The 25,390-nt window shown below is 45.4% G+C and overlaps 1 protein-coding gene across 4 annotated transcripts in view; it reads right to left on the minus strand.

Moving 5' to 3' along the window:
* hspbap1 (hspb associated protein 1) overlaps positions 1-25,390 on the minus strand; it is a 234,476-nt gene that overhangs the window by 64,137 nt on the left and 144,949 nt on the right. For all 4 annotated transcript variants that reach the window (XM_070875247.1, XM_070875249.1, XM_070875246.1 and 1 more), the window contains one exon: positions 7,174-7,358. In XM_070875247.1, the coding sequence (XP_070731348.1) occupies positions 7,174-7,358 (185 nt within the window). The remainder of the gene's footprint in view (positions 1-7,173; positions 7,359-25,390) is intronic.

Below are 25,390 nucleotides of genomic sequence, written 5' to 3' on the forward strand. Positions count from 1 at the left end.
GAAGGCATGCAAAAGAGAAAACAGAACCTAAAGCTGGATATCGACCTTATCTGGGGTGAAACAGCCACAGAATCAAAGTTACAAACCTTCAACCGTGTTTTGGGGTTTATGGTCATCGTATGATAGTGCAGTGGTTCTGTTACTGGATTAGCTACCATTGGCAGCCGTGCCTTCTGTTGCCTAGGCCCCAAGCTCTGGAACTCCCTGCCTGAACTTCTCCCCCTCTTTCCTCCTTCAAGGCGCTCCTTAAAACATATCTCCTTAACCTGCGTTAATTTCTACTTATGCAGCTCGGTGTCAAATGTTTAGCGCATAATACTCCTGTGAAGCGCTTTGGGACATTCACTAAAGGCGCTATATAAATACATGATGATGTTGTAGTGATCCAGAGGTGGTAAGTTCAATTTCCACTGAGGAAAGCTGTAAAGTTGAATGAATCTGAATTACTAGGTTGATTCCGGGGATGAGGGGGTTTGACTTATGAGGAAAGGTTGAGTAGGTTGGGCCTCGACTCATTGGAATTCAGAAGAATGAGAGGTATCGTATCGAAACGTATAAGATTATGAGGGGGCTTGACAAGGTGGATGCAGAGAGGATGCTTCCACTGATGGGGGAGACTAGAACTAGGGGGACATAATCTTAGAATAAGGGGCCGCCCACTTAAAACAGAGAAGAGGAGAATTTTCTTCTCTCAGAGGGTTGTAAATCTTTGGAATTCGCTGCCTCAGAGAGCTGTGAAAGCTGGGACATTGAATAAATTTAAGACAGAAATAGACAGTTTCTTAAACGGCAAGGGGTTATGGGGAGCGGACAGGGAAGTGGAGCTGAGTCCATGATCAGATCAGCCATGATCTTATTAAATGGCGGAGCATGCTCAAGGGGCCGTATGGCCAACTCCTGCTCCTAGTTCTTATGGTCTTATATCTATCCTAAAAAACACAACTGGTTCAGTAACATCCTTCAGAAAAGGAAACCTCTTCACTCAGACGGCCAGGAGTCTTTGGAGTTCTCTACCCCAGAGGGCTGTGAATGCTCAGTTGTTGAGTATATTCAAGAGAGAGATCAATAGATTTTTGGAATCAAGGGATTTGGGGATCGGGCGTGAAAGTGGAGTTGAGGTTGAAGATGAGCCGTAATCGTATTGAATGGCGGAGGGTCAAGGGGCCGTGTGGCCTACTCCTGCTCCTACTTATGTTTTGCCACCCATGGCCCAACACACGATTCCAGTCCCACATTATGAGGTTGAATCTTACTGGCCTCTGGAGTGGTGTAGCAGCAACTAGGAATGGGCGGATTTTACGGTCTTTTGCATTCGGTTTTTCGCCCTGGAGTAGCGGCAATGGCAGCTTCTGGGCAGGCCGGTTTCACAGCGGCCCAGACCATCACCGCCCTCGAGTGCGACACCGGCGCGCCTTTTGACTCCCGCCTGACCTGTACGCCCTGCAGCCGCCCCGCCGACCGATACAGACAGCGAAGTGGTTAAGTAATGCCGTCCTAAGGTAACTGTGATCGTTCTTTCTTTTAATTTTTGTGTGATTTATGTTGTGGCGGCGTGGGCTATGTATTAGGAATGTTTTTGTGGGAGGTTTCAGGTTTTTTTTTCTCCCCAAGCGTCTCTCAGAGCGCTCCCGGCCTGGCTCTTTAGCTCGGGATTTCCCCATGCTAATGCCTTGAGAGGTGTACACCGCCTCCCTTAGCGCTGTGCTCCAGACTCGGGGCCCAGCTGCCCAACTTGGATGACTGAGGCGCAAACTGTTCCCGGGCGCAAGCTTTACTGCCCTGCCATTCCTGCCCGAAATCATCAAAGCTGAAAATCCAGCCCAGAGAATCTTACAGCGTCGAAGGATGCCTGTGCTGACTCTACATATTGTCTGTCACTGTCAACCATTGTCTGTCCCACCTGTGACAGTGACTGTAATTCCCATAGTGCATTGTACAGTCACCTGAGAACTCACGTTTAGAGTGGAAGCAAGTCTTCCTCGATTTCGAGGGACTATCTATGATGATGATGTCATATTGTAGCAAAGATACTGGAATTTTGTCTAGGACAACTATGCAAAATAAGGCCCTAAAATGAAGCACCAGTTCCACATTGCTTCCAAAGAACAATTCAATACACATCAGACCCAGCTGATGGCCTCACAATTTGAGTGCTTCTTTCCAGTTAACAATGCTTCTTTTAGTACAGGGAGGTAACAGTTAAGTTGGCTGCAGGACTCTGCACGTGTGCGCGGGCCTGATACGATCACAAATGCCATTGCTGATGCTCTTTTGTTTCTGCTTACAATGTGACTGCGAGTCGTCAAGGACAGTGCTGCAACGCAACAGCGGGCAATGCCATCATTTGCCCCCCCCCTGGCGAAGGGCCTTTTACGCAGCTGTCGTGTTGCTGAGCTCCCAAAAGACACGTTACTGCGTGGCCAGCTGCAAGGCAAATGTAAACGGCGGGGACTGGCCAAGATCAGCAACCGAGAAGACCAGTTAAAAATCTGCCTTCCCGGCAGACCGTTTCAGCAGTGTGCTGCTGCCTGGCAAACGACTGACCATTTTTCTTTAGCCACTTCCTCGGCATAATTTTACATCTTCCACTGGCACATAAACAGGCAATAGTGGAAGGAAGCAAGACTTGCATTTGCATAGTGCCTTTCACGACCTCAGAACGTCCCAAAGCGCTTTACAGCCAATGAAGTGCTTTTGAAACACCTATGAGCTCATCCTTTTTTGGTGTGGAAGCAAGTCATCCTCGTTTCGAGGGACCGCCTATGATGATGATCTGAATAATTGTAGTGAGCCAAGGAGATTGAACCCTTGTAACTTGTAAGCTGGAAGGCAGTGACATCATGTGGCGCCACATTATTTTCTTGACTTCAAAAAGGTGCATCAGGTTGTGGCTTAAGCTACACATACACACTTAATTATAAACCCTTGGGAGGCAGAAAACAACAAAAGTCAGAGTAGGAATCAGATAGCTCAGATGAATACGTGGCTTGAGGAGTGGTGCAAGAAGGGGGGGGGGGGGGGGGGGGTTCAAATTCCTGGGGCATTGGAACCGGTTCTGGGGGAGGTGGGACCAGTACAAACCTGGACAGGACTGGAACCAATGTCCTCGGGGGAGTGTTTGCTAGTGCTGTTAGGGAGGAGTTAAACTAACATGGCAGGGGGATGGGAACATATGCAGAGAGACAGAGGGAAATAAAATGGATGCAGAAGTAAAAGATAGAAAGGAGAATAGTAAAAGTGGAGGGCAGAGAAACCTAAGGCAAAAAAACAAAAAGGGCCACATTATAGAAAAATTCTAAAGGGGCAAAGTGTGTTAAAAAGACAAGCCTGAAGGCTCTGTGCCTCAATGCGAGGAGTATTCGGAATAAGGTGGACGAATTAACTGCGCAGACAGCAGTTAACGCATATGATGTAACAGGCATCACGGAGACATGGCTCCAAAATTACCAAGGCTGGGAACTCAACATCCAGGGGTATTCAACATTTAGGAAGGATAGGCCGAGAGGAAGAGGCGGCGGGGTGGCATTGCCGGTTAAAGAGGAAATTAATGCAATAGTAAGGCGGGACCATTAAGCCTGGATGATGTGGAATCGGTATGCGTGGAGCTGCGGAATGCCAAAGGGCAGAAAACGTTAGTGGGAGTTGTGTACAGACCACCAAACAGTAATAGTGAGGTTGGGGACAGCATCAAACAAGAAATAAGGGATGCGTGCAATAAAGGTACAGCAGTTATCATGGGTGACTTTAATCTACATATTGATTGGGCTATCCAAACTGGTAGGAATGCGGTGGAGGAGGATTTCCTAGAGTGTATTAGGAATGGTTTTCGAGACCAATATGTCGAGGAACCAACTAGAGAGCTGGCCATCCTAGACTGGGTGATGTGTAATGAGAAGGGATTAATTAGCAATCTTGTTGTGCGAGGCTCCTTGGGGAAGTGACCATAATATCGTAGAATTCTTTATTAAAATGGAGAGTGACACAGTTAATTCAGAAACTAGGGTCCTGAACTTAAGGAAAGGTAACTTCGATGGTATGAGGCGTGAATTGGCTAGAATAGACTGGCAAAGGATATTTAAAGGGTTGACGGTGGATAAGCAATGGCAAACATTTAAAGATCACATGGATGAACTTCAGCAATTTTACATCCCTTGCTGGAGTAAAAATAAAACGGGGAAGGTGGCTCAACCATGGCTAACAAGAGAAATTAAGTATAGTGTTAAAGCCAAGGAAGAGGCATATAAATTGGCTAGAAAAAGCAACAAACCTGAGGACTGGGAGAAATTTACAATTCAACAGAGGAGGACTAAGGGTTTAATTAAGAGGGGGGAAATAGAGTACGAGAGGAAGCTTGCAGAGAACATAAAAACTGACTGCAAAAGCTTCTATAAATATGTGAAGAGAAAAAGATTAGTGAAGACAAACGTAAGTCCCTTGCAGTCGGATTCAGGTGAATTTATAATGGGGAACAAAGAAATGGCAGACCAATTGAACAAATACTTCGGTCCGAATGGAAGAGGGGACAATGGGTCGAGTGAGAAGGAGGAACTGAAGGATATCCTTATTAGGTGGGAAATTGTTTTAGGGAAATTGATGGGATTGAAGGCCGATAGATCCCTGGGGCCTGATAGTATGCATCCCAGAGTACTTAAGGAAGTAGCCCTAGAAATAGTGGATGCATTGGTGATCATTTTCCAACAGTCTATCAACTCTGGATCAGTTCCTATGGACTGGAGGATAGCTAATGTAACACCACTTTTTAAAAAAGGGAGAGAGAAAACGGGTAATTGTAGACCAGTTAGCCTGACATCAGTAGTGGGGAAAATGTTGGAATCAATCATTAAGGATGAAATAGCAGCGCATTTGGAAAGCAGTGACTGGATCAGACCAAGTCAGCATGGATTTATGAAAGGGAAATCATGCTTGACAAATCTTCTGGAATTTTTTGAGGATGTAACTAGCAGAGTGGACAAGGGAGAACCAGTGGATGTGGTGTATTTGGACTTTCAAAAGGCTTTTGACAAGGTCCCGCACAAGAGATTGGTGTGCAAAATAAAAGCGCATGGTATTGGGGGTAATGTACTGACATGGATAGAGAACTGGTTGGCAGACAGGAAGCAGAGAGTCGGGATAAACGGGTCTTTTTCAGAATGACAGGCAGTGACTAGTGGAGTGCCGCAGGGCTCAGTGCTGGGACCCCAGCTATTTACAATATACATCAATGATTTAGATGAAAGAATTGAGTGTAATATCTCCAAGTTTGCAGATGACGCTAAACTGGGTAGCGGTGTGAGTTGTGAGGAGGACGCTAAGAGGCTGCAGGATGACTTGGACAGGTTAGGTGAGTGGGCAAATGCATGGCAGATGCAGTATAATGTGGATAAATGTGAGGTTATCCATTTTGGGGGCAAAAACACAAAGGCAGAATATTATCTGAATGGCAGATTAGGAAAAGGGGAGGTGCAACGAGACCTGGGTGTCATGGTTCATCAGTCACTGAAAGTTGGCATACAGGTACAGCAGTCAGTGAAGAAGGCAAATGGTATGTTGGCCTTCATAGCTAGGGGATTTGAGTATAGGAGCAGGGAGGTCTTACTGCAGTTGTACAGAGCCTTGGTGAGGCCTCACCTGGAATATTGTGTTCAGTTTTGGTCTCCTAATCTGAGGAAGGACGTTCTTGCTATTGAGGGAGTGCAGCGAAGGTTCACCAGACTGATTCCCGGGATGGCCGGACTGTCATATGAGGAGAGACTGGATCAACTGGGCCTTTATTCACTGGAGTTTAGAAAGATGAGAGGGGATCTCTTGGAAACGTATAAGATTCTGACGGGACTGGACAGGTTAGATGCGGGAAGAATATTCCCGATGTTGGGGAAGTCCAGAACCAGAGGACATAGTCTTTGGATAAGGGGTAGGCCATTTAGGACTGAGATGAGGAGAAACTTCTTTACTCAGATTGTTAACCCATGGAATTCCCTGCCACAGAGAGTTGTTGATGTCAGTTCATTGGATATATTCAAGAGGGAGTTAGATATGGCACATACGGCTAAGGGGATCAAGGAGTATGGAGAGAAAGCAGGAAAGAGGTACTGAGGGAATGATCAGTCATGATCTTATTGAATGGCGGTGCAGGCTCGAAGGGTCGAATGGCCTACGCCTGCACCTATTTTCTATGGTTCTATGCTAACACTCGATTTGAACCTTCAGAGCCCGGTTTCTGATTAATCTTACACAGCAGGTGGCTGCTGTCCGACCACAAAGTCATCTCTCGCCTGCACCCAGCTCTGGTGGCCGTGAGGAAGTCAGCCCAGATATACCTCCAAAATCCTTTGAAGATTTATCGCAACACAGGATTTATTTTAAAACTGTGTCACTCAAACTCAATGACGGCTGCCAATCACATATATCTACACGCACGTTGCACAGAGCCACAGGAATTGAGTGGCTTAGCTACTTCCTGAGGAAACAGATTAATCTGTTCAAAAACACTGTACGATCGATCCAACACGCAGCAAACACTCGCAGATCAAAACCTTCCGTGTACTTGGTTTCTGGCCCGCCTCAGGTATATATAGTCAGACAGAACCATTTTCTGTAAACTCACCTACTTTTAACCCTGTGTGTACCGTGACCAGCAGGACGGAAATCAGTAACCTAATCCATCACAGACAAAAATGTTCCTTTTTTTTTAAATCCACAGGAATCTCAACCAATATTTTACCAGAACTTTTTATTTTTAAAGACTTGCATTTATATAGCGCCTTTCATGACCTCAGGCCAATTAAGTTTTTTGAAGTGTAGTCACTGTTGTAATGTCGGAAACGCGCAACCAACCGTCGCACAGCAAGCTCCCACAAACAGCAAACGAGATCATGACCACATCATGTGTTTCAGTGATGTCGTTTGAGGGATAAAAATTGGCCTACACACCGGGGATAACTCCCCTGCTCTTCTTCGAAATAGTGCCATGGAATCTTTTACGTCCAGCTGAGGGAGCGGAAGGGGCCTCGGTTTAACGTCTCATCCGAAAGACGGATAACTCGTTAAAACAGCAATGAGCATTCACTTCAGATTAATAAAACGTTTCGTTCTGGGTTTATGGTGTCGCACGGAGTTTTTGAAAATCCCACCACGGCAAGCTCGGCCTGAACACATTTTGAACCATCTGGTTACCTGAAAGAGTTCGACTTTTTCTTCAAACATCATGGCGATGTACTTGTAGTCTGCATAGGCCCAATACCGAGAGCGAGGGAAAGAGGCGAATGGTCCGGGGCAGACGTCGGATTCGCCATGAAGCCAGACTAAGAACTCCTGCAGCGTGGCCTGGACGTACCCACAGTGTGTTTCAAACTGAGGAACTAGGAAAGACACATGTTTAAGGTGACTGAGCTGTGTGCAGCAAAGCAGCCCAACCGTAATTTTCTGAGTAGATCATGCACTGTATTTGGGTATAAAATCTGCACATTTGTACCTCTATGAAATAGGAATTGCTAGACAAGGAAAGACAAAGGTCCATGTGGTTCGCTTTCGACCAGCCTGGGAGTCGAATGGGCGGGCAACATCATCCGCATGCCAGACACAAGGCTCCCAAAGCAAGCGCTCTACTCGGAACTCCTTCACGGCAAGCGAGCCAAAGGTGAACAGAGAAAACGTTACAAGGACACCCTCAAATCCTCCGTGATAAAGTGCAACAACCCCACCGACACCTGGGAGTCCCTGGCCAAAGACTGCTCTAAGTGGAGGAAGTGCATCCAGGAGGGCGCTGAGCACCTCGAGCCTCATCGCCGAGAGCATGCAGAAAACAAGCGCAGGCAGCGGAAGGAGCGTGCGGCAAAGCAGACTCCCCACCCACCCTTTCCTTCAACCACTGTCTGTCCCACCTGTGACAGGGACTGTAGCTCTTGTATTGGACTATTTAGCCACCTGAGGACTCATCTTAAAAGTGGAGGCAAGTCTTCCTCAATTCCGAGGGACTGCCTATGATGATGATGAGGCGAATGATACAAGGGTAATTGAGTTGTTGAATAATTATAGCAATCAATCTATCGATTAGCAGACCCAGACACGAGGCGAGGAAAACCCCAATGGTGGAGAAATTTGGGAACCACAGGTCCAAAGTCACCGGGTTCCTCCCGCTCCCCCCCACCACCAAAGTATGCTGCACTTATCACGTCAGGTCCTAAGAATATATTAGGAGCAGGAGTAGGCCATTCAGCCCCTCGAGCCTGTTCTGCTATTCAATGAAATCATGGCTGATCTTCTATCTCAATCCCACTTTCCCCATATCCCTTGATTCCCTTAATATCCAAAAAAATCTATCTATCTCGGTCTGGAATATACTCAATGACTAGGCCTGCACAGCCTTCTGGGGTAGAGAATTCCAAAAATTCACCACCCAGTGTAGAAATGTCTCCTCATCTCAGTCCTAAATGGCTGACCCCTTATTCTGAGATAGATATTGTCATATACTGTAACCCAAAATATTAATTTCTTAAAGTGTAGGGGATGGTAGGTCTGTCAGCTTGCCTTCCTGACCAGAGCGGTTGCAAGTCGCTCCCACTCCCTGGTTCTCGAGCTTGGATTTATTAATCAGGGTGTGATAAAATGCAAGTGTTTTGTACAAAGGAGGTTTGGGTTTTATTCAAGAAAACAAACAGCACAAATACACTCCAATAAAACTGTAAAATCTTGCAAAAGGGTTCTAAACAATGGGTAATACTTTATTACACAATCCCACACAACCATAAATACCTCCCACCTCCCACTTACTCTCTAACTAGGTCAAACTCTAGGGCTCCAGGGATTCATGCTCACCAGATCCTTCCTTTGACAGCTAGGGCAGTTTCAGGGTTCTTTGGTTATAGCCTGTTTGCCTTGCCATACCCCGGACGTGGAAGAAGACCTCTGTTGCATATTGAAGCCAGTTGGGGTGGGTCCGCTGATTTAGACGCATTTTGGATTTATCTCTGGTGAGTACCCAATTTTCTTTGTTATCAATAGGGTTTTAAGTTCTTTTGGTAATTTTTACCCGCTGGATAGTCTTGGCACAAATTGTAGAGTGGAAAACTTACGTGGACCCCGGTTTTCTTGGTGGTTGATTTTCCTGGTTGGTTTTGTCGGTCGCGGTGGTCCGGTTGATGGCTGTTACCAAGTCAGTTGGTATTGATGGTCCACTGATTGGTTTTTGAAGTTCTTTTCTCCGATGTCACGATGTTTCTTCCTGTGTTTTCTCGCCGTGTGCTCTCGATCTTGATTTCATTGTTCGAAGTGATGGTCAGAATAGTTCTCTTGGTACGATAGGCCCTCAGTTATACTCAGAGGCTGCTTAATCTTCGCGCCAAATCTAACGTTTCTTTTGTTTGAGTTTTGCTGCCCATTGATTTTAAGTGGTCTTCTTTGTTTAAGTTTTGGCAGGCTAGCTAACTGAAACTTGATTAAATGTTTTAATCTGCGTTCATAGACTTTGGAATCGCGGTACTTCTTATTTATGAGCTGATGAACTCTTGGCCATTGTAATAGCACTGCTTTGGCTTCGGGAAGTCTGGGCTGAGCCAGATATTTCTATGCCTGTCGAAAAGGTGTTGGAACATTTGGGTCCTGTGGGTGGGGTGGATAATGTTTCTTTCGTGGTCGATAGTTTAAATGCTAATGTTTTCTGGGAGCCTGACTATGGTTAAACAACTCCCCGAGACAAACTGATTACCTTTAGAATTTGGATATTGTAGCTAAAGGTTGATCCCACCCCTCTGTTTCTGCAGCTTTTCTCCACAGACCCAAACATACCTTTTAAAATCCCAAACTTGATTAAGACTCGTAGATTTCTTCCATATGCATTTTAGGATCCTAAACTTTCTGTTTAATAGGCCCAAATCGAATTTCCTTTTCAGTGAGTCCAAACACTGGGGGGGTTTCCACGCATTTTGGAATCTTACAAAAGAAACCTATCTAATTTGCAGTTGCATGAATCAATGCCAACTACTTTCGCCGATTGCCAAGGCTGTCTGCTCCACAGATTGACCACTCGCTCACTGAAATATTCTTTCAGCGCACAAGTACACTTAAGCGGCCCTTTTGGAACACAAAGCACGACTCCACAATGGTCTCGAACTACTAACGTTTTACGGTGTCAAACATAATTATGTTTTTTTCTGATATATCACGGCCTGTGGCACATCTTAAACGCTCCCCATCAAAAAATCATCAGTTAATGTTCTTCAGTAACTGCAGCAGAAGACGGTTAAGTGATACTGCTCAGATTTCGTCCTGCGCATTAACAGCAGAATACTTAACATTCGGAAAGAGGTAGTTTAAAATGTGCTATGCATCGTTAAAATAGCAAAGTGAGCTACATTACAAAAAATACCCTTGGGGTCTGTGGACAAGAACCGAGTTAAAGGGCAGTCTGAATGTTACAGAAATAGGCGCCAACAAAGGCACACTGATTTGAATAGATTTCCTAAGTGGACACTTCTCAAAATTATTTGCGATGATAACACATAAAATCTTACGCGCGTTAAATAATCGGAAAGTTAATGCTGCAGAAAGTTGGCATACCGTTCGATTGTAGCACGTACAACGGTACGACGCATGATGTATGGTGAATTTGTGACGTGAAATTTAATTAGCATGCAAATTTAACATATTTAGCATCGGGTGTTTTATTTTTAAATAGGAGGTACAGCTGCTTGAGCCCACCCGGTATGAAATGAGTTTGGGCAATCTCGGTTCAGTCCCCAGTGAACGCGGAACCACAGCAAACTGCTCCTAATTCTGTATTAATGGGCATCAAATTGTCAATCCCATTCGCAGCGCTCACAGGCCGGCTGTTAATGAGGAATGGGAAAAATGTTAAACTAATGGAAGAGGGAACACTCTCTTGGCATTGGGCCCGAGGCACATCAACACTCTGCCCCTAACTGATGCTATACCTAACCCCCTAACCGATGCTATACGCAACCCAGGAATGCTCGATTCGGATAATGGGTGCTTGAAATAGTAAAGATTAATTTCCCCGGCATTAATATCCCTCGCCTTGAAGAGCACAGAATTCACAAGAAAATGATTTAAATAAAACCATTTGCCAAAATGAAGGTGACAAAATTCGCCAAAATGAAGGTGACAAAATTCGCGGCATCTGTTAAACACAGAGAAAATTCCAGCCCGACTTTCCCTTTCATTCAGTCAGATACGGGAAAGACGTTGATGAAGTAACATGATATTTAATGACTGGTACAGACAGGAATTATTTAAGCTTGTCGGTTAATACTGCTTGGCTTAGTGGAGCTTCTTTAACCAAACTTCTTAGCCCGTTCACGTAGAATAACAGGCAATGAGCAAATGGCACCAAAGATACATTGAGAAATAGTCTTATCTTCTGCATTATTCAGGTCATAGTCCTTTGCTGAAGGCTAGTTATGCCTCATTAAATATAGCTGTACTCATGGGTCATTGTGTTTTCATTAGCCTTCACTACGAATTCTTTTACTACTAATGTACCACACAAATCAACCTCTTCCTCAACTAACATTAATTGTATTCAAGATTAGAGTGCCTTATGGTACAGAACTATGTGCTCTAATTCATTACTACCGCCAAGGACAAGGCCGCTCTACAATTACCCTCAGATCACCTGCAGTTAATAGGCAATCCATGCATTGATGAGTAGCTAGGCTTCGTACTTACCAGCACTATCTGCTTGACTCACTTGCTAGCACTCTCGCCTCAGAGTCTGAAGGTTGCGGGTTCAAGACAGGCTGCACAATCTCAGCACATAATGCTGACAGTCCAGTGCAGTACTGAGGGAGTGCTGCAATGTCCAAGGTGTCACCGTTGAATTAGATAATAAACCAAGGCTCCTTCTGCCTCCAATGGTTCAGGTGGACCTGAAAGATTGCATGGCTATATCTGCAAAAGGGCAGCAAATTGTCCTAATATCCGGGTCAACAAAGCTTTTTTTTTTATTCGTCCCTGGGATATACGCCTGCGTTTATTGCCTCTCCCTAATTGCCCTTGAGAAGGTGGTGTTGAAGCGCCTTCTTGAACCGCTGCAGTCCGTGTGGTGAAGGTACTGTTAGGGAGGCAGTGCCAGGATTTTGACCCAGCGATGAGAAAGAAACGGCGATATATTTCCAAGTCTTGGACTTTCAGAAGGCTTTCGACAAGGTCCCACACAAGAGATTAATGTGTAAAGTTAAAGCACGTAGTGTGCTGACGTGGATTGAGAACTGGTTGGCAGACAGGAAGCAAAGAGTAGGAGTAAATGGGTACTTTTCAGAATGGCAGGCAGTGACGAGTGGGATACTGCAAGGTTCTGTGCTGGGGCCCCAGCTGTTTACATTGTACGTTAATGATTTAGACGAGGGGATTAAATGTAGTACCTCCAAATTTGCAGATGACACTAAGTTGGGTGGTGGCAGTGTGAGCTGCGAGGAGGATGCTATGAGGCTGCAGAGTGACTTGGATAGGTTAGGTGAGTGGGAAAATGCATGGCAGATGACGTATAATGTGGATAAATGTGAGGTTATCCACTTTGGTGGTAAAAACAGAGAGACAGACTATTATCTGAATGGTGACAGATTAGGAAAAGGGGAGGTGCAACGAGACTTGGGTGTCATGGTACATCAGTCATTGAAGGTTGGCATGCAGGTACAGCAGGCGGTTAAGAAAGCAAATGGCATGTTGGCCTTCATAGTGAGGGGATTTGAGTACAGGGGCAGGGAGGTGTTGCTACAGTTGTACAGGGCCTTGGTGAGGCCACACCTGGAGCATTGTGTACAGTTTTGGTCTCCTAACTTGAGGAAGGACATTCTTGCTATTGAGGGAGTGCAGCGAAGGTTCACAAGACTGATTCCCGGGATGGCAGGACTGACATATCAAGAAAGACTGGATCAACTGGGCTTGCATTCACTGGAGTTCAAAAGAATGAGAGGGGATCTCATAGAAACGTTTAAAATTCTGACGGGTTTAGACAGGTTAGATGCAGGAAGAATGTTCCCAATGTTGGGGAAGTCCAGAACCAGGGGTAAGCCATTTAGGACCGAGATGAGGAGAAACATCTTCACCCAGAGAGTGGTGAACCTGTGGAATTCTCTACCACAGAAAGTTGTTGAGGCCAATTCATTAAATATATTCAAAAAGGAGTTAGATGTAGTCTTTACTGCTACGGGGATCAAGGGGTATGGCAAGAAAGCAGGAATGGGGTATTGAAGTTGCATGTTCAGCCATGAACTCATTGAATGGCGGTGCAGGCTCGACGGGCCGAATGGCCTACTCCTGCACCTATTTTCTATGTTTCTAAGTCAGGATGGTGTGTCACTTGGAGGGGAACTTAGAGGTGGTGGTGTTCCCATGCACCTGCTTACTTTGTTCTACTAGGTGGTAGAGGTCACAGGTTTGGAAGCTGTTGTCCAAGCAGCCTTGGCGAGTTGCGGCAGTGCACCTTGTAGATGGTACACTGCAGCCATGGTGCGCAGGCGATGGAGGGAGTGAGTGTGTGAGTGTAGAAGGTGGTGGATGGGGTGCCAATCAAGTGGGCTGCTTTGTCCTGGATGCTGTCGAGCTTCTGGAGTGTTGTTGGTACTGTACTCATCCAGGCAAGTGGAGAGTATTCCATCACATTCTGGACTTGTGTCTTGTAGATGGTGGAAAGGCTTTGGGGAGTCGGGAGGGGAGACACTCACCACAGAATACCCAGCCTCTGACCTGCTCTTGTAGCCACAGTGGCTCGTCCAGTTGAGATTCTGGTTAATGGTGACCTCCAGGATGTTGGTGATGATAATGCCGTTGAATATCAAGTGAGGGTGGTTAGACTCTCTCTTCTTGGAAATAGTCATTGACTGGCACTTGTGCTGCGTGAATATTACATGCCACCTATCAGCCCAAGCCAGCATGCGGCCATGGGCTGCTTCATTATTTGAGGAGTTGCGAATGGAACTGAACACTGTACAATCATCAGCGAACAACCCACTTCTGACCTTATGATGGAGGGAAGGTCATTGATGAAGCAGTTGAAGATGGTTGGGCCTAGGACACTGCCCTGAGGAACTTCTGCAGCTAAGATGATTGGCCTGCAACAACCACAACCATCTTCCTTTGTGCTTGGAATGACCAGCCAGTGGAGAGTATTCCCTCTGATTCTCACTGATGTCAGTTTTACTCGGGCTCCTTGATGCCACACTCGGTCAAATTCTGCCTTGATGTCGAGGGCAGTCACTCTCACCTCACACCTCTGGAATTCAACTCTTTTGTCCATGTTTGGACCAAAGCTGTAATGAGGTCTGGTGCCGAGTGATCCTGGCGGAACCCAAACTGGACATCGGTGAACAGGTTATTGCTAAGTGCCGCTTGATAGCACTGTCAACGGCACCTTCCATCACTTTGCTGATGATTGAGAGTAGACTGTTGGGGTGATAACTGTCCGGTTCGGATTTGTCCTGTTTTTGGTGGACAGGACCTACCTGGCCAGTTTTCCACATTATCGGGTAGGTGCCAGTGTTGTAGTTGTACTGGAACCCAAGGGGACCAAGGCCGAGATGGATCATCCACTCGTCACTTCTTCAACTACCACCAACAACAGGTTAACTGGTCTTCAAGCTCATTGCTGTTCACAGGATCTTACTATTCACAAAACAGTTGCTGCATTTATAAACATAACAGCAGTGACTGCACGTCAAATATATCTTCATATACAAAGCATTTTTGGAAGTTTGAGATATCAGATGCTATATAAAAACAAGTTATTTCCAACCTGTATAATTAATGGCAAGTAGTTGCCTCCCATACTTTTTAAACAACTAACTGATCAATTTATTTCTCATCCTTCGATGTTTGCCGTACAACAATTTAAAGCCTTCTCAAACCTATCAAACTCAATTATATTATGGTCTCTATTTTAAAGAGGCTCCCTTACCGTCAGATTGCTAAATAATTCTGATCGATCACTCAATCACTAAATCCAGAATGGCCTGTTCCCGTGTCTGTTTCCAAACGTACTGTTAAAGAAAACTGTCCAGAGCACATTCAAGAAACGGCTCAGTGGGTAGCATGTGAGTCAGAAGGTTCTTGAGCATGAAACACAAAAAGTTAGCGTGTTGCTACAGCAAGTAATCAGGAGGCAAATGGAATGTTGGCCTTTATAGCAAGGGGGATAGAGTATAAAAGCAGAGAAGTCCTGCTACAACTGTACAGGGTATTGGTGAGGCCACACCTGGAGTACGGAGTACAGTTTTGGTCTCCGTATTTAAGGAAGGATATACTTGCATTGGAGGCTGTTCAGAGAAGGTTCACTCGGTTGATTCCGGAAATGAGGGGGTTGACTTATGAAGATAGGTCGAGTAGGTTGGGTCTATACTCATTGGAGTTCAGAAGAATGAGGTGTGATCTTATTGAAATCTATAAAATAATGAGGGGGCTCGACAAGGTGGATGCAGAGAGGATATTTCCACTCATAGGGGAAACTCAAACTTGGGGGCATAGTCTCAGAATAAGGGGCCGCCCATTTAAAACTGAGATGAGGAGGAATTTCTTCTCTCAGATGTTTGTAAATCAGTGGAATTCTCTGCCCAGAGAGCTGTGGAGGCTGGGTCATTCAATATATTTAAGGTAAAGATAGACAGATTTTTGAGCGATAAGGGAATAAAGGGTTCTGGGGAGCGGGCAGGGAAGTGGAGCTGAGTCCATGATCAGATCAGCCATGATCTTATTGAATGGCGGAGCAGGCTCGAGGGGTCAAATGGCCTACTCCTGCTTCGATTTCTTACGTTCTCCTATTTCTCATCAGTCCCACTCCAGGGACCTTAACACAAAAATCTAGGCCGACACTCTAGTACAGTGCTGAGGGAGTGCTGCACTGTCGGAGGTGCCATCTTTCGGATGAGCTGTTAAACCGAGGCCCGGTCTGCTCTCTCAGTTGGGCGTAAGAGATTCCACAGTACTATTTCAAAGAAGAGCAGTGTGGTTATCCCCCAGTGTCCTGGCCAATTATTTATCCTTCAATCAACACAACTTGATCTGATCATTATCACATTGCTGTTTGTGGGAGCTTGCTGTGCGCAAATTGGCTGCCGCGTTTCTTACATTACAACTGTGACTGCACTCCAAAGGTATTTCATTGACTGTAAGGCGCTTTGGGACATACGGTGGTCGTGAAAGGCGCTGTAAGCTCTTTGTGTTTCTATTTACTACTTGAGCTGTTCTCAAAATCTATGCAAAAATGTAAATGTCAAAATCGGGATTGAACTGGATTACAATAGTCTACGTGCATCACAATGCACGCTGTAACCTTGACGACAGTTTAATGATTGTGGAAGAAAAAGTAAAGCTGAATGGGTCAATAGTTCCATCAGAATTTAGCATAAAAGGCTAATGAAAATATCACAAATGACCCATGTTCTAAAGATGACTGCTGCTGATGGAATGCAACCAACTTCCTGGAAAAGGTCGCACACTATACAATTTCTAATTTGATTTAGAGAAACAAATCCTGTCACAAGGAGCCGCTAAATGTGCTCTGGTGTAATTCACGCACCGTCTGTTTCTTCCACAAGAGCAAATCAACACTGGTTAATCTATCAAAACTCCACTGAGACTGAAAGGATTAACAGCGAATAAAACAAACCACTTCAACATTCCCTGTATAATACCACAAGGAGAAATAATAAATCAAGCAACATTGCAGAAGCTGAAGAAATAGTTTTTATTCTGTTTTTTTTATAAACACTAGATCTGAAAAACAAAGAGACTGGCTAATTCCATCTGGAAAAGTCTGCTGTTCGCCCTGCCGCACATATTCCACATTTCCTTCTTGATCCTCGGCAGTGAGAGCGGTATCATCACATTCACTGCTCACAAGCATCTTTAGGATCCAAATGGATTACCTCCAACAAGAGCAGCCACTCAAGCAAAATGAGCATTTCATAACTTCAAGATCCAGACTTCAATGGATTCCTGAAGTTAAACATTTCATACTATTTTAAGTCACAAAGCACTGAACACGAGGTCTAGGTACTACGTAGCACCAAGTTGCTAAAATTCTCCAGCCCCTGTCGATGGGGTGAGATGATGATGATGATTGGGAGGAGGCTCCTATGGAGCACAGACCAGTTGGGCCAAATGGCCTGCTTCTGTGCTGTAAATTCTATGTAAAACTTGACAAGGGGTCAAAAATTGTTGAAACTAAACTTTTAGTTAATACATTCACAAAGGAAGGAAACGATGAACCTGCAATAAGGTCAATGCACCAAGACCACAATGCGCTATTGGCTCAAACAGAAAGAACCACCTCAGTAAGAACATAAGAAATAGGAGGAGCAGGCCATTTGGCCCCTCGAGCCTGCTCCGCCATTTAATAAGATCATGGCTGATTTGATCATGGACTCAGCTCCACTTCCCTGCCCGCTCCCCATAATCTTTTATTCCCTTATCGCTCAAAAATCTGTCTATCTCCGCCTTAAATATATTCAATGACCCAGCCTCCACAGCTCTCTGGGGCAGAGAATTCCACAGATTTATAACCCTGAGAGGGAAGAAATTCCTCCTCATCTTAGTTTTAAATGGGCGGCCCCTTATTCTAAGACTATATCCCCTAGTTTTAGATTCCAGTGAGTGGAAACGTCCTCTCTACACCTACCTTGTCGAGCCCCCTCAATAAGATCACCTCATTCTTCTGGACAATGAGTGTAGGCCCAACCTACTCGACCTTTCTTCATAAGTCAAGCCCTTCATCTCAGGAATCAACCTAGTGAACCTTCTCTGAACTGTCTCCAATGCAAGTATAATTCCTCTTTAAATAAGAAGGCCAAAACTGTACTCAGTACTCCAGGTCTGGTCTTACGAATACCCTGTACAGTTGTAGCGGGACTTCTCTGCTTTTATATTCCACCCCCTTGCAATAAAGGCCAACATTCCATTTACTTTCCCGATTACTTGCTGTGCCTGCATACTAACTTTTGTGTTTCATGCACAATGACCCCCAGGTCCCACTGTACTACAGCATTTCGTAATTTTTCTCCATTTAAATAATAATTTGCTATTCTATTTTTTCTGCCAAAGTGGATATTCTCACACTTTCCCACTAAATCAAACTTAGAGGATAAACATAAGAACATAAGAAATAGGAACAGTAGGAGGCCATATAGCCCCTCGAGCCTGCTCCGCCATTCAATAAGATCATGGCTGATCTGATCATGGACTCAGCGCCACTTCCCTGCCCACTCCCCATAACCCCTTATCTCCTTATCATTTAAGAAACTTTCTATTTCTGTCTTAAATTTATTCAATGTCCCAGCTTCCACAGCTTTCTGAGGCAGCGAATTCCACAGATTTACAACCCTCAGAAGAAATTTCTTCTCATTTCTGTTTTAAATGGGTGGCCCCGTATTCTAAGATCATGCCGTCGAGTTCTAGTCTCCCCTATCAGTGGAAACATTCCCTCTGCATCCACCTTGTCAAGCCCCCTCATAATCTTGTACCTTTCGATAAGATCACCTCTCATTCTTCTGAATTCCAATGAGTAGAGGCCCAACCTAATCAACCTTTCCTCATAAAACCCCCTCATCCCCTGAATCAACCTTGTGAACCTTCTCTGAACTGCCTCCAAAGGAAGTATATCCTTTCGTAAATATGGAAACCAAAACTGCACGCAGAAATCTAGGTGTGGCCTCACCAATATCCTGTACAGCTGTAGCAAGACTTTCCTGCTTTTATACCCCATCCCCTTTGCAATAAAGGCCAAGATACCATTGGCCTTCCTGATCACTTGCTGTACCTGCATACTATCCTTCTGTGTTTCATGCACAAGTAGCCCCCAGGTCCCTCTGTACTGCGGCACTTTGCAATCTTTCTCCATTTAAATAATAACTTGCTCTTTGATTTTTTTCTGTGCATGACCTCACATAAAGCGCCTGGTCTGGATGGATTGAATCCATGCATATTAAAAGAAGTGAGGGAAAAGATAGCAGAGGCACGATTACACGTTTTTATATATATCTAATATATATATATATATTTTCAATAGAAATGAGAGTAGTGCCAGAGGACTGCCGGGCAGCTAATGTGATTGCTATATTTAAAAAACGAGTAGAACAAGTCCCGGGAACTATAGACCAATTAGCTTAACGCCAGTGGTAGGAAAGTTAATGGAATCCTTACTCAAAGATGAAAAAGAAAGACATCGAGCAACCAAAAATATAATCGAGTAGTTGGCACGGATTTCAACAGGGAAGGTCATACTTGACCAACCTTATTGAATTCTTTGAAGTAACAGAATTAAATTAATTTGGTGGGGGTTGGGCAGCAAGGTGCAGTATTAAAAAGTAGAAACAAGAGGCACAGAGGGCTGGGAGAGAGACAGACAGAAATAATACAGAATTAGATGGGTGGAGTGTGTTAAGTTCGGAATAACTCGACAAGACTGTGTTGTAAGCTCAAACCATTGTGACCTTGGTCTCTTTTATGTAACTCCAAAGTGAGGAAGCAGCATGGTGGATTGCCTTTTATACCTGCTTGCCCAGGGTGCCCTTAGGTCTCCCACAGGTGTGCCCCCTGGTGGCAAGTCTTACTCACTGGTGAGGTTAGCAGACATAACAAGAGTGTAGATGTTTTTAGTATAAGGGGTTGTGTGGGGCGGACTGGTTGGGCTGGGTGCTCTTTGCCTTTCCATCATTGTTCATAGGTTTATCTGCAACCTTTAGGGCTGCTGACCAGGGGCCGTGCGGCTCTTTGTCGGCCGGCGCGGACACGATGGTCGAAATGGCCTCCTTCCACGCTGTAAATTTCTATAGAAAATATGAAGAGGCCTAAGTTAGGTTTGGAGTGCACGTGTAAATGCACGGTGTGGTTAATAAGGTTAGTGAGCTGCAGGTACAAATCGCCATGTGGGAATATGATGCAGGGGCGATAACGGAGACCAGGCTCAAAAAAGGGGAGAATAATATTCCTGGATAGCCCCCAGCCAGTCCCACTGCCCCGCTCCATCCCCGCAGCACCGCTACCCTTTTCCTCCAGGTACTCATCCAACTCCCCCGAGAGCCACAACCGAATCTGCCTCCACCACCCCCTCAGGCAGTGCATTCCAGATCCCAACCACTCACCGCGCAAAGACGTCTTCCCTCATGTCGCCCCGGCTCCCCCGCCGACCACCCCAAATCCACACCCTCTGGTTCTCTGTCCCTCTGCCAATGGGAACAGCCTCTCTCCATCCACTCTGTCTCAAGCCCCCATGATCCCGAACACCTCTATCAAATCGGGGAAGGAGTGGGACTGGCTGGGGTACTCTTGCAGAGGGCCTGCATGGGCTCGATGGGCCGGGTGGCTCCTTCTGTGCTGTAACCATTCTATGGGCCCAAGTTTCGAGCCGCGCCTAGAACGGCGCAGTCCCGACCTGGACGCCTGTTTTTCGTGCCACAAAGTGTGCCTAAAAAAAACCTCCGTATTCTCTGGCTCCCTGCAGGTCCTCTGGCCCTCGGCGCAGCGCAGCAGGAGCTGTAGGGGGCGGAGCCAAGTCCCTGCGCTGAAAACAGTGCCGGGACCTCTGCACATACGCGCTACAGTGGGCACGCAAGTGCAGTAGCTCCAGCCGCCCGAAACTGTGGGGGAGGGGCCCGAAGCACGCAGCTCCTAGCCCTGGCTGAATGGAGATAGAGGAGATAGAGGAGTAGATTTGCAAGGATGTTACTGAGAGGTGCAGAAACTATAGAGTAGTGATAATGGAAGACTTTAACTACCCCAATATTGAATGTGGCAGTGATTATGTTAGGGGCAGAGAGGGGAAGGAATTTCTGAAGTGTGTTCAGGAGAACTTTCTTGATAGTATGTTTCCTGCCTAATGAAGGAGGAGGCAATGCTGGATCTAGCCCTGGGGAATAAAGTAGGTCAAGTGGAGATGGTGACAGTGACAGAACATCTCGGGAATGGTGATCATTATTGTGTTTGTACTGTACCTATGAATGACTCTACGAGGCAATGTTTTGTACTCACTGTAGTGACCTTGGTCCTTTATTCCTAACTCCAGAGTGAGGCAACTGCATGGTGGCTCCCCTTTTATACAGCCCCTGCCACCAGGGCAGGACAGGAAACCCTGGTCTCCACCAGTTGCACCCTCTGATGGTGCCAGCATGTATATACACAGTGTAACCTTATTGACAATACAGCAGGTAACCAAGCAACTATACAGTGACCACACAGATAGTATAACTATAGTCTGCATATATAACAATCATAGTGTCCTAAGGTTTAGATTAGTTATGGAGAAGAACAAGGAGCACAGTAGAATAAAAATACTTAACTGGACGAGGACTAATTTCAGTAAATTGAGGAGGGATCTGGTCTGCGTAAATTAGAGTCAAAAACTGACAGGCAGAAAGTTAATGGAGCAATGGGTGACCTTTAAAGAGATCATTCTAGTGCAAGCTAGGTACATTCCCACAAGGAGGAAAGGGAGGGGAAATCAAAGCCAGAGCTCCCTGGATTTCGAAGGTTTGAGAGAGTAGGATGAAGCAGAACAAGGGGGCCTATGACAGTTGTCTGTTTGAATGAGGGAGAATCAGGCTGAATATAAAAAATACAGAGAAGTAAAAAAGGAAACGAGAGGGGCAGAGAGAGACAGTATGAGAATAGATTGGTGGCTAACATGAAATAGATTCCAAAGGTCTTCTATAGGCATATTAACAGTAAAAGGGTGCAGAGGAGACCAAAATGGAGATTGAAAGGCGGAAGGCATGGCTGAGGAACTAAATGAGTACTTTGCATCAGTGTTCACCAAGGAAGAGGACTTTTCCAAAGCTATGGTAAAGGAGGAGCTTTTTGGGATACTGGATGAGATAAAAGTAGATAGGGGGGGTTTACTAGAAAGGCTGGCTGTACTTTAAGTGGATAGGTCACTCAGCAAGGATGGGATGCAATCTAGGTTGGTGAGGGAAGCAATGATAGAAGTAAGCGGAGGTGTTGGCCACAATCTTTCAATCCTGCTTAGATACAGGGATGGTGCCAGGACAGGCAAATGTTACACCTTTGTTCAAAAAAAGGGGCGAAGGATAAACCTGGCAATTACAGGCCGGTCAGTTTAACGTGCTGGTGGGGAAACATTTAGAAATAATAGTCCGGGAGAAAATTAACAGCCATTGGACAAGTATGAACTAATAAAGGCAAGTCAGCACCGATTTGTTGAGGGCAAATGGTGTTTAAATAAGAGCATAAGAAATAGGACCAGGAGTAGGCCATTCAGCCCCTCGAGTCCGCTCCACCATTCAATAAGCTGATCTTCGACCTCAACTCCACTTTCCTGCACTATCTCTATATACCTTGCTTCCCTTAATTTGCAAAAATCTATCTCTATCTTGAATCTACCCAACAACTGAGCCTCCTCAGCCCTCTGGGGTACAGAATTCCAAAGATTCGCCACCCTCTGAGTGAAGAAATTTCTCCTCATCTGAGTCCTAAATGGCCGAACCCTTATTCAAAGAATAATAGAAACATGGAAACATAGAAAATAGGTGCAGGAGCAGGCCATTCAGCCCTTCTAGCCTGCACCGCCATTCAATGAGTTCATGGCTGAACATGAAACTTCAGTACCCACTTCCTGCTTTCACGCCATACCCCTTGATCCCCCGAGTAGTAAGGACTTCATCTAACTCCCTTTTGAATATATTTAGTGAATTGGCCTCAACTACTTTCTGTGGTAGAGAATTCCACAGGTTCACCACTCTCTGGGTGAAGAAGTTTCTCCTTATCTCGGTCCTAAATGGCTTACCCCTTATCCTTAGACTGTGACCCCTGGTTCTGGACTTCCCCAACATTGGGAACATTCTTCCTGCATCCAACCTGTCCAAACCCGTCAGAATTTTAAACGTTTCTATGAGGTCCCCTCTCACTCTTCTGAACTCCAGTGAATACAAGCCCAGTTGATCCAGTCTTTCTTGATAGGTCAGTCCCACCATCCCGGGAATCAGTCTGGTGAATCTTCGCTGCACTCCCTCAATAGCAAGAATGTCCTTCCTCAAGTTAGGAGACCAAAACTGTACACAATACTCCAGGTGTGGCCTCACCAAGGCCCTGTACAACTGTAGCAACACCTCCCTGCCCCTGTACTCAAATCCCCTCGCTATGAAGGCCAACATGCCATTTGCTTTCTTAACCGCCTGCTGTACCTGCATGCCAACCTTCAATGACTGATGTACCATGACACCCAGGTCTCGTTGCACCTTCCCTTTTCCTAATCTGTCACCATTCAGATAATAGTCTGTCTCTCTGTTTTTACCACCAAAGTGGATAACCTCACATTTATCCACATTATACTTCATCTGCCACGCATTTGCCCACTCACCTAACCTATCCAAGTCACTCTGTAGCCTCATAGCATCCTCCTCGCAGCTCACACTGCCACCCAACTTAGTGTCATCCGCAAATTTGGAGATACTACATTTAATCCCCTCGTCTAAATCATTAATGTACAATGTAAACAGCTGGGGCCCCAGCACAGAACCCTGCGGTACCCCACTAGTCACTGCCTGCCATTCCGAAAAGTACCCATTTACTCCTACTCATTGCTTCCTGTCTGACAACCAGTTCTCAATCCACGTCAGCACACTACCCCCAATCCCATGTGCTTTAACTTTGCACATTAATCTCCTGTGTGGGACCTTCTCGAAAGCCTTATGAAAGACCAAATATACCACATCAACTGGTACTCCTTTGTCCACTTTATTGGAAACATCCTCAAAAAATTCCAGAAGATTTGTCAAGCATGATCTCCCTTTCACAAATCCATGCTGACTTGGACCTATCATGTCACCATTTTCCAAATGCGCTGCTATGACAGCCTTAATAATTGATTCCATCATTTTACCCACTACTGAGGTCAGGCTGACCGGTCTATAATTCACTGCTTTCTCTCTCCCTCCTTTTTTAAAAAGTGGGGTTACATTGGCTACCCTCCACTCCATAGGAACTGATCCAGAGTCAATGGAATGTTGGAAAATGACTGTCAATGCATCCGCTATTTCCAAGGCCACCTCCTTAAGTACTCTGGGATGCAGTCCATCAGGCCCCGGGGATTTATCGGCCTTCAATCCCATCAATTTCCCCAACACAATTTCCCGACTAATAAAGATTTCCCTCAGTTCCTCCTCCTTAATAGACCCTCTGACCACTTTTATATCCGGAAGGTTGTTTGTGTCCTCCTTAGTGAATACTGAACCAAAGTACTTGTTCAATTGGTCTGCCATTTCTTTGTTCCCCGTTATGACTTCCCCTGATTCTGACTGCAGGGGACCTACGTTTGTCTTTACTAACCTTTTTCTCTTTACATACCTATAGAAACCTTTGCAATCTGCCTTAATGTTCCCTGCAAGCTTCTTCTCGTACTCCATTTTCCCTGCCCTAATCAAACCCTTTGTACTCCTCTGCTGAGTTCTAAATTTCTCCCAATCCCCAGGTTCGCTGCTATTTCTGGCCAATTTGTATGCCATTTCCTTGGCTTTAATACTATCGCTGATTTCCCTAGATAGCCACGGTTGAGCCACCTTCCCTTTTTTATTTTTACGCCAGACAGGAATGTACAATTGTTGTAATTCATCCATGCGGTCTCTAAATGTCTGCCATTGCCCATCCACAGTCAACCCCTTAAGTATCATTAGCCAATCTATCTTAGCCAATTCATGCCTCATACCTTCAAAGTTACCCTTCTTTAAGTTCTGGACCATGGTCTCTGAATTAACTTACAGCACGGAAGGAGGCCATTTTGGCCCATGGTGTCTGCGTCGCCCGACCAAGAGCTATCCAGCCGAATCCCACTTTCCAGCTCTAGGTCCGTAGCCCTGTAGGTTCTGACACTTTGGGCCCAAGTTTCCACATGATTCGCGCCTGATTTTTAGGAGCTATTTTAGAAATCGCAATTCTCCACATTTTTTTTTCTGCAGTTCGAGTCAGGTCGAACAGTTCTAGTTTAGAACAGAATTTTTTCTTCAAAAGGGGGCGTGTCCGGCCACTGACGCCTGATTTGAAAGTTTCCACAGTGAAAATGTACTCCAAACTAAAGTAGAATGGCGCCAGTGAAGATTTTTGTAGAACTGAAAAAACCTGTTCTACACATTAAAAAATCAGGCGCAGGTTACAAATTAGGCGTCCAGAACGAGGTGGGGGGGAAGGGAACTCATTAAATTCGACAATAAATCCTTATTTATACTTCTACAAATATTATACAAATAAATCCAACCTGAATAAACATTTATAAGCCAAGAAAAGATTAAATAAACCATCTTCCTACCTGTGTGAAAGTGCTTAAGCAGGGAGAATTCTGCAGTTGTTCGTGCCGCTGAGCGAGAGAGGGAGGGAGAGAGAGAGAGGGAGGGAGAGGGGAGAGAGAGGGAGGGAGAGAGGGGAGGGAGGGAGAGCGGGG

Source organism: Pristiophorus japonicus, chromosome 3 (genome assembly GCF_044704955.1).
Source record: "Pristiophorus japonicus isolate sPriJap1 chromosome 3, sPriJap1.hap1, whole genome shotgun sequence".
In the NCBI taxonomy this organism is placed as follows: domain Eukaryota; kingdom Metazoa; phylum Chordata; class Chondrichthyes; family Pristiophoridae; genus Pristiophorus; species Pristiophorus japonicus.